The sequence below is a fragment of the Hakea prostrata genome, chromosome 5 (genome assembly GCF_041222555.1).
Source record: "Hakea prostrata isolate BN-2017 chromosome 5, UWA_Hpros_2, whole genome shotgun sequence".
In the NCBI taxonomy this organism is placed as follows: domain Eukaryota; kingdom Viridiplantae; phylum Streptophyta; class Magnoliopsida; order Proteales; family Proteaceae; genus Hakea; species Hakea prostrata.
Window position 1 is genome coordinate 1,758,126 of NC_142604.1, and position 9,668 is coordinate 1,767,793.

General features: G+C 38.7%; 1 protein-coding gene across 2 annotated transcripts; it reads left to right on the forward strand.

Moving 5' to 3' along the window:
* The first annotated feature begins 2,176 nt into the window (after window positions 1-2,176).
* On the forward strand, window positions 2,177-9,538 carry LOC149014323 (uncharacterized). Of its 2 annotated transcripts, XM_089156036.1 has the most exons (4): window positions 2,177-2,297; window positions 3,736-3,936; window positions 7,984-8,076; window positions 8,225-9,538. In XM_089156036.1, exons 2-4 carry the CDS (start codon window positions 3,833-3,835, stop codon window positions 8,757-8,759), a joined length of 732 nt encoding a protein of 243 aa, XP_089012162.1. In that variant the 5' UTR covers window positions 2,177-2,297; window positions 3,736-3,832; the 3' UTR covers window positions 8,760-9,538. The 2 variants fall into 2 exon arrangements, with proteins under 2 accessions (XP_089012162.1, XP_089012163.1); XM_089156037.1 differs by lacking the exons at window positions 2,177-2,297; window positions 3,736-3,936 and adding an exon at window positions 3,957-4,116.
* The last annotated feature ends 130 nt before the right edge of the window (window positions 9,539-9,668 follow it).

Here is a 9,668-nt window from a genome sequence, read left to right on the forward strand (position 1 = left end):
AATTAAATAATAATAATAATAATAATATTCTTTTTTATATATATATATATATATATATTTTTTTTTTATTTTTTTTTTTTTTTTGGCTTGTATTTTGGTTTAGTTTTGAAGTGAATAAATATTTAATGGTTTAAATCATACTAAAAAGGTTTTGCTTTAAACATCAAAATTGTGCCACATCAAGAAAGATTGCTTGTTATTATGGGAAACCATATCAAACTTTTGTCTTATTGAACATTGTTGTTATATATTTTGATTTCAAACTAACACCGGATGGTTCAATTATGGACCGACCGTTAAATTTATGAATAGTATATGGCCCAGCAACGAGGTCCAGATAAAAGCATACTCAACGGACTGGCATTACTTAAAGTATAAACATTGAGCCAACTAAAATTCATGTTGAATCAAATATAGTTTGGTCCTTATCCAACTTCAATGAGTTATTACGAGTATTGAGCCAACAAGTATTGTTTTACTCAACTCAAGTGAACCATTCAAATCAAAACACATGGTTTTTTTTTTTTTTTTTTTGTGGATAATATATATAATATAATTTTCATAATTATCTTTTTTTTTTTAATACAAATCACATATTTGTAACTTTGATTATGTTCATTATGTGTACTCGTCATATATTTAACCGAAGCACTTACGGTAATTTAATTTATATGTTCGTTTACTGCTAAGAAAGAAAACTTTTGGTACGAGGCTGAAAAAACTTCATTCATGAACTTGAAAAGAAATACAAACACATGCATGAAAACACAAAGTTCGATTTGAACCAATGAATGGAAATTGCCCAAATGTCATACATGCAATAGACAAGGTCATCCTGGCTAAGGAATGGGTCGAGCCCAAGCCCTTAGAATAGTGGTTGTAACAACCATTACACCGATTAAGCACAAGGGATACAACATACGTATCCACCATCACAAACGCCCAAAGAGGCGACACACTACAAAGGCATACATAGACACACCACAAGGGCGGAAACAACAGCCACGCGAAAACACACCGATAGCGACCATCAACACGAGACTCTCACAACAACAAAGCTTCCAGATCCATGGAAGATACTTCCAGCTTTTGCGTAAAACCTTCAGACATGCAAAATGCACTACCAGATCTCGCATCAACTTGAATTCTTTTTTTTTTTTCTTCTTTTCTTTCTTCAAACAACCTGAAACCCGATTGGGAAAAAGAAAGAAACATAGAGATACAAAGAGAATGAGAAACTGAGTGTTGTTGTTTTGTTTTTTTTTCCTAAACATAACTTTACGGGGAGAATTAGAAACAGAGCGGTTCCCCCCCCCCCCTCCTAAACAGGAGCTTCACGGGAGAGAGGTGGAGGGAAGAGAGGTGGAGAAGAGGGAGAGAGTCGAGGAAGGCGCACAACACAAAGAGGTGGAGATGGAGAAGACGCACAGAGAGGCGGAGAGAGGAGGTGAGGGAGCATAACAAAGTGAGAAACCGAAACACAGAGGCGGAGAGAGGAAGAGACGAGGTGAGGGAGTAGCACATAAGTGAGAAACCAAAACAGAGAGGCAGAGAGAGGAAGAGAGGAGGTGAGGGAGTAGAGCTGAAGGTTTATGGGTGGCTCTCCACCTCAAGAGTGGCGGCAATGTTTGGTTCCTTCAGAGCGAGTTCTTCATAATAACGGCACTAGGGTTTGCTCCTTTACCATTCTCCGGGGAAGTAGGATATCTAACAAAGTGTTAAGAAAAAATTTTAAGCAACGAAGTTTCCTGTGTAGGCTAACCTTTCAATGAAAACTGTGTATTAGCCAAACAAACACCATTGTTAGTAAATCAACTTCCTCATTTTATTTTTATTTTGGGGTAAGGGTGGGATTTGATATAAATGGTTTGCAAATCAATTCTAGCTATTTTTTTTGTTCAAAAGAAAAAATTGTTTGTCTGTATTTATCTTTTCAAATAATAATAATAATGCATTTTTTTCTGTTAATAAAAAAAAAAAAAATCAAAGCTAACCTAGCCAATATTCTAAGTTATAACCAAACAATTCAAGATGGTCGGACCGGCCGGGCCCGGACCGATCGACCCCATTTTTTCGCTTTTTTTTTTTTCGCCTTTTTTTTTTCCCCTTTTTTTTTGTTTGTTTCTTTCTTTTTTCCTTCTTGTCTTTATTCTTTTTTTCTGACGTTAATATTTGATATTATCCCAACGAAGAACGCTTTTTACCTTCATCGGCTTTTAGCTGTCGGTGATCCAGGATTGCGATTTGGAGAGCAGAGCAGCAAAGGCATTAGAGTCATCTGGAGTTCCGCCTCGAAGGTTGGTAACCCTGTACCGAAAGTAATCATGCTCGTAGGGATTTGGAGTTTATTGATACTTTTCTTAATTTAGTGATCTCAGATTTCGATGTTTCGTTTTATTTGGTCGATTATTATGATAGGATTCGCGAATTGGATAGTGTGCTGGAAAACAGATTATTTGATGACCTTTACCAAGTCTGTAACGATTTAAGCTGTTGAATTTGTTGTTTCCTCTTTGAGGCTAATATAGTTATAGTGAGTTGAATCGAAATATTAGGGTTTTAGGCAAACATTGAATTCGTACTAATGGAGTGGAGGATGACATTGCTACTTTTAAACACGTCGTTGACGTTGCTCTAATGCATGTATATATTTTTTTTCTTCGTTTTCCCTTTAAACTCGATACTGCAATGCATCGTCTAGTTGTCTCGACGTGGATTTCAGATTTATTGGTTTGGGTGGTTTGCTTTCACCACTCACGATTTTTTTTGGGGAGAACGGGTGCTTAGGAATTTTTTATTGAAACGTTAAGTGGGTCATTGGACTGTTGTGTTGGGTCGACATCATGACGAGGCGTTTCGGAGTTTCACTGATATATTTAATCGGGAAGCTTTGCGTATATAGGGAACTTGCGTTTGGAATCTGAAAGTACGTGTAATCAATGCAAGTGTGTCTGACATCACGAAACTGGTGCTGGAGCACAACTGCAGATTTGAGTTCTTGTTTCATTTTTGGATGATAATTTGGGTAGTGGAGCACTTACAGAACTGCAGTTCTTATGTTACAGATTGATGATATTTTGGATGGGAGGCATTGCTCTGGTTAGATACCTGAATGTTCTGATAAAGTTTTCATTTTAGTTTTTTTTTTTTGCTGACAAACATTCCTTCTCACTTGATCATGGATTGAGTTACTAGATCAATAATTAAGATATTATACCTTCGATTTGTCCTTTTCTCCATCTTCGTTGACTAATGATGTTTCTCCATCCAAACTACCATATAAAATGCAAAACATCACCTTTCATCTCGATTCTGTCTATTGGTGTTCACCACGTGGAAAAATTTACAGTAATGTATGCATCCAGAGATCATAGAGATATGTATGTTGAAGTGATAACGGGATTATCTGTTGGAAATTTTGATCCTCAATTGGACTTCGGTTATGTTATGTACTTGTAAATATAACCTGATGGTGTTTGGGCAGCATTGTGTATGGGAGAGCATTCTTACCAGGGAATGGTTGGTTGTACTTGTAGCAAAAGAACTGTGTTATTGAGTTACAGCAAAAAGTAGTGGTGTTGGTTACTATGATTTTCGGCGGAGGTCATGCTGCCATACCTATAGGGATTATGTTGTAATGTCGGAATTTGGTGTTTTATATTTTGAAGGGAAAGTTAAGTGGTATGACATGGACTTATGGAGATGGTTTTGGATGTATGGTTGTAATGTGGACAGGGAGGAAGCAGCAGCTGTGGTGGTGGTGATTGTGGTGGTGGTGGTGTTTTTGGCAACCCACTGCTGGTGGTTGGTTTGAATAGGGGGAAGTTTGAAGATGAGCCCGCGCAGCAGGAGCAGGAGTCCACGGGATCGTAGGATACGCACTGAACGCTTTTCCTACCGTGATGCACCTTACAGGAAGGAACGTCGGGGTTTCAGGTTTTCTGGTTTCTAATCTTTTTCACTGTTATCTAAATTATTTCTTTGGCTTCTGTTGCAATGCAAGGATGGGAGAAAGTTAAGGAAAAACCATCAACATCTGTGTAGAAGGGCACAGTTGTTGCACTTGTTAGTAGTCCTTTTCAATGGAATGATGATTCGTCATGCCATGGTTTACTGGTATGATCTTACAATATTGTTTTCATTGGTTTAGACTGCTATTGAATCCCATTGACGAGTGTAGGTCCCATGTTACACTGTTTGACAATGTAAATAATCTTTAGACTAAATGTGCTATTTATTCATTAATTGTCTTTCCAGTTGTATTGTGTATGATTTGCAGTTTGTATCTTGTTATTGGATGTTTGACGTGCACAAAATTGGATTCTCTGGGGGATTTATCATGTTGGAGTCCCATGGCTCATTACGGTTGTACTCCTTCCCATTATTATGTGGGAGATGGAATCCTAAGATATAAAATTTTTCCTGCATGGATGAAATATTTAATGCTTTCAGAATATTGTTAACCATTCTATTAAGAAAATTGTTAAGCACTCTATCACCTTTTTTATTTTTTATTTTAAGAAGACTGTTTTAGTGCTGCAGAGATTCTTACAGTAGAATCCTTTTAAGGTTTATGGGAGAAATCTCTGAGTTCAAGAGAGGTGGTTCATGTTTTTTTAGGATTGGGAGCATGATTAGATTTACTTGGCTACTGTAGGATGACAAAATGTTTGACGGAAGTGCTAGTTGCCTACTTATCAGATGATGGATAAGCATAAAATGTTTGACAGAAGTGCTAGTTTGTTTGCTTCGGAAGGCCTACTTATCAGATGATGGATAAGCATAAAATGTTTGACAGAAGTGCTAGTTTGTTTGCTTTGAAAGGCCTACTTATCAGATGATTGATAGTCACAAATGCTTATCATGAAATTTTTTATTGTTGCTGACAAAGTGACTTTTAGATAGACATGCTGGTCATTTACTACTGATAACAGAGTAGATCTGGCCGATATGGAGTCAATACAAATATTTTGACACCTAAAGCAGGATAACATATGTTTCTCCAGTGGTTAGTGTCATCGATTCTGGGTTTTTTTCCCATTCATAATAGGGTTTTGGAATTAACCTAGGGTAGTGATGCAGATAAATCTTATAAAAGGGCTTATGTAATGGAAATAGTCTTTTGTTGGTTACGCACATATTTCTTGGGCTTTGATTCCATGTTTTTTTCTTTGTTATGTGCCACTTGGGCCTGTGGAGGCTATACATACGGGATTAGCTTGTCAGGCATCTTTATTTCTTTGTTATTTTAGTAGGATATGCCTTTCCTTTTCAGCACAGCAGTCTGACTTTGACTCTTCTACATAAGAATGGAGGTTGAAGTTGGACACAGATTTTGATTAGTGAATAGCTTTTGTTGCTCTTCTCCCTTGTGTTGGGTCAGGCTCAGTTGGTTTTAATTTGGTAAAAACATCTTGCAGTGGGAAGCTCCCCAGGGGGGGGGGGTTGTCTTTTGCTTTCCTTTATTCTACTTCTTTGTTTATCTCTCCCTCCCCTAACAAGTAGGGGTTTGCAATTCATCTGATCAGGAATTCATGTACAGGTGTTCTGTTTTGCATGAATTCTGGTTAGAGCAATCTGGCCATTAGAATCACTCCAAGTTTTGACCTAAAACCATAATCATAAACTTAATTCCCGTTGGTAACATTCTGACCTTCTGATCTTGAGTTATTTAAGATTTCTGATTCTGCCCTTTACTAGAACATTGTTTTTCGATGTTCAAATCAAGTGGCTTGCTTTGATGCTCTCTGGTCTGTACAAGTTCAACCTGATGTCCGAGATCTCTTTTGATAAGCCAAATTATAGTTTACCCTTATTTGCTAGTTTAACCACTGACTCAAATCTCAGATTATCAGAAAACAATTTGTCCATCATGTATTATATGAATATAAGTCTGTTCTGCCAATCTGATTTTCTGTTTAGTATCTGAACCGTGCTTTGATTTAAGAACATGTCTGTTGGTGCTGTTTCCTTCAATTTTAGTATTACATTAGGCGGTACTATATTTTGCCTTGGGATAGTTAAGACTATAATGATGCTGCCCACCCTAAAAGCCAGAAAGGCCATTCCCAAGGTCATAAGCTAAACTGCTGTACACCATCCAGCTGATGTGGAACTATACTTCCTCTCATTTCTCATTCCTGGATATGGATTGCAGTTGCTGTATCAACTACTCCCTAGCTCTGGGCCATCCCCCCCCCCCCAACAAAAAATATGGAAAGGTTTATGGGATGTTAGTGTTTTAACAATATACCATGGGATGATCTTGGAGACTATAAATTATCCTAGGGATGATGGGAAAGATGAATGGAATAATTTGGATCAGTATGGTATAGGGTTGGAGTTATTTCAAATTAATATGTGATGGAAAGCATTTATCAATATTAGCTCAGGATGGTTAGGGAAGATTGTAGGGATGAAACAAAAGATGGGAGATTTCTAGGGTTCCCTGGGATGGATCTTGGGCAATCTTCCTTTGATCTTTCCTTTCTTTATTCTTTCTTATTTTCTGTTGTCTGAGTGCTGCAAGTCAGAAAGAGCGGGAGGGGCCGAGAGATAAAGAAGGGGGAGAGAGGGTGCTGCAGGGGTTAGGGTGGTGGGGGGAAGGGGGAGAGAGGTGTCGCAGGGGGTAGGGTAGGGGATCTAAGGGGCTGTGAAGGGTGGGGAAGGGATGTAGTGGGCTGCGATGGGAGGGGATGGCTCCTAGGGTTTGCGGAAGAAAGGGAAGAGGAGGGGAGGGCTGCAATGGATGTAGGAGGAAGAAGAAGGGGGCTGGGGGTGTGTACGTACTTGGAAGGCTGCTGTAGAAGGAAGATGACTGCTGGATCTTGAAGAAGGTTGCTGCAATTGAGTGCAGGAAGCTTAGAATCCCGCCGTGGCCTTTCCTAGAAAGCACAACTTGTTTCCTTCAAGAATTCTTCAATCTTTATTCAATGCAGTCTCAGTTTACAATGAGTGGGAGCTTATATATAGCCTTATATAAAGAAAGAGAGAATCATACTCTTAACTAGGAAACATATTTAAACTCAACCAGGGATTCCTTTATAGATTAGGATCCCTTTACAACTCAGTTAAATGATAAACACAAACAAAAGAAACCTTATGCGAAAAGAATCTTATCTTTAAATAGATTCTATTTGGGACTCCCCTCTAAGTAGAACACAAATTACTAAATTAAAGAAGTAAAATCAGATCTGGACTTGCCAAAAATAAATAACAACTACTAGCCAAAAATAACCTTCAAATGAGGTAGGCAATGACCAAAATACCCTTGGTAGGGTGTGGCCAGCAGAACTTCTGGGTGGAGAGGCTCTTCCCAAGGTTGTAGGCTAAAATGTCGTATACTTCTTGACTGATATGTTACAAAAATCACCTCATATTCGTACCATGGAGGATGTTCACTGCACCATAATGAAGTTAACTCTTCGAATAGATTTAATGATTCAAGTGAGCCATTCCAAAAATGAGTGTATATATCATTATAAAGTATGGTTGAACCCATGGGGTTCAGTTGTTCTTATGCTTATTACTAAGGGATGCGTGGTTAACTATTTCATTGTTTAGTTCATAATGAGACTAGTTTTGGCATTGGTGGGAAATTTAAACGGTAGGCTTTGGCCTAAACAGGATGCAACTACATAGTTCCAATTTGTAGGTTTTTGGGTATCATTGTTGTTGAAGGCTTGGTATGAGGTTATGAAATAGGTTTATGGGAATTAAGAGTTCTTTTAAGTAAAAAAATTGGTCAAGGTGCGTTTAAAGATTTTTATCAGTTGGACTACATGAGTTCTGACATATGCATGGACCAATTGAATAGTCTTGACGCTTAGGTTATTAGTTATTATCTGTTTAGCATGTGTATGTTAAGGGTTATTAGGTTATTAGGTATAATCTGTTTTGCATGTGTATATTAAGGGTTATGAAATCGATTATTGTCACTGATTTTCCACTCTTCTGATAAGTTTGGTGATATTGTATCTGCAGCCAAGGAAATCTGTGCAAAAACTGCAAGCGGCCGGGTCATTATGCAAGAGAATGCCCTAATGCTGCTGTCTGCAACAACTGTGGTCTCCCTGGGTAACAGAATTTTTTCCGCTCTGTTATTTTAATTAGTTACATACATGATAGAAATTCTGCACATTCATTTGCATAAAAGCACATGCCACGCAGACGACTGAATTTCCAGTATTCTCATCTCAATCTTGGATTGCAATCCTTTTACCAGGCACATTGCATCTGAGTGTTCCACCAAGTCACTATGTTGGAACTGTCGGGAGCCAGGCCACATGGCAAGCGACTGTCCTAATGAGGGCATTTGTCATACTTGTGGCAAATCTGGCCACCGTGCCAAGGATTGCACCGCTCCTCCACTGCCACCTGGGGACATGAGGTTGTGCAACAATTGCTATAAGCAAGGTCATATTGCAGCAGATTGTACAAATGACAAGGCATGCAACAATTGCAGGAAGACGGGCCACCTTGCACGTGATTGCCAGAATGAACCTATCTGTAACTTGTGCAATATCTCTGGGCACATGGCTAGGCAATGCCCAAAGGCTGATGTTTTAGGAGAGAGGCTTGGTGGGGGTCGCAGCAGTGGCTACCGAGATGTAGTCTGCCGGAACTGCCATCAGATAGGCCACATGAGCAGGGATTGCATGGGCCAATTGATGATTTGCCACAACTGTGGTGGCCGAGGGCACCTGGCATTTGAGTGCCCCTCTGCTCGATTTATCGACCGTGGACCTCGCCGTTACTGATTGGGAAAGCTGAGGATTTGCAAATTGAGAAAGCTGAAGGATGTCGCTCTGGCTAGGTTTCTTTCCCATTTTTGGCGTGTATTCTTCAGTTTAAGTGGTGTGGGGGCAGAGAGAGAACTAGATGGAGTCTGACTTACCTATATGTTTTATTTCACTTCTGCTTCGGAATTCTTTTATCCGTACTGTGCCCTATGTCATTTCTTGCCATTTGGATTAAATCACTCTGCTCTGATATCATATCAAGGTTTTTTTTAGGGGTAGACTATCATATGAAGGTTTTCACTGCATATGGTTGAGTTGCTTTGAATTCCAATTTTTGAGGATTAAGTTGTGAGTGCAGTTGGCTGGAGGCTTGTGTAGTTGAGCATTTGTGCCTGATCATCTAGTGGGGTTCCTAATATACTCTGGACTTCCCTGCGAAAGTAACTACTTTATGTTGTTTTGTCATGCTAATGTGCATTCCAATTATTTCTGTGTGAGCACAAGCAAGTTACCTGGACGTGCGCCCATACATATCTGGGCATGCAATGACTGTCATTCCCTTACATGTGCACTGGGGTTTGGTGATTACTTTTCATTTGATCTGTTATTTCTCATTAATCTTCCCAACAAAATAAAATGTGCAATGTGTTATGAGTTTGGGCGTCGATCGAACTAAGAGCTACATTTTATGCTTTGTTGGTATAGGTGTACTGGTGTAGTCGATGAGTTAGATTTCTGGCAAAAAGTTTTGTTAAGAATACAATGAGCATATGTAAGAAGGAAAAAAAAAAGGTTTATTATTGGTTCTTCTCTATCTTCTAATGAATCTTCGAATCAAGATTTTGACTATATTTTTTTTCGAATACTGAGTTAGCCTGGTAATGAAAACAATGAAAAAGAAAATCATTATCGTGACCTTATTCTATA

Coding starts and splice junctions, on each gene's coding strand:
- LOC149014323 (XM_089156036.1), top strand. CDS start 3,833: ATGAGCCCGCGCAGCAGGAGCAGGAGTCCACGGGATCGTAGGATACGC. Junction 3,937..7,983: donor AAGGAACGTCGGGGTTTCAG/GTTTTCTGGTTT, acceptor TTGTATCTGCAG/CCAAGGAAATCTGTGCAAAA. Junction 8,077..8,224: donor AACAACTGTGGTCTCCCTGG/GTAACAGAATTT, acceptor TCCTTTTACCAG/GCACATTGCATCTGAGTGTT.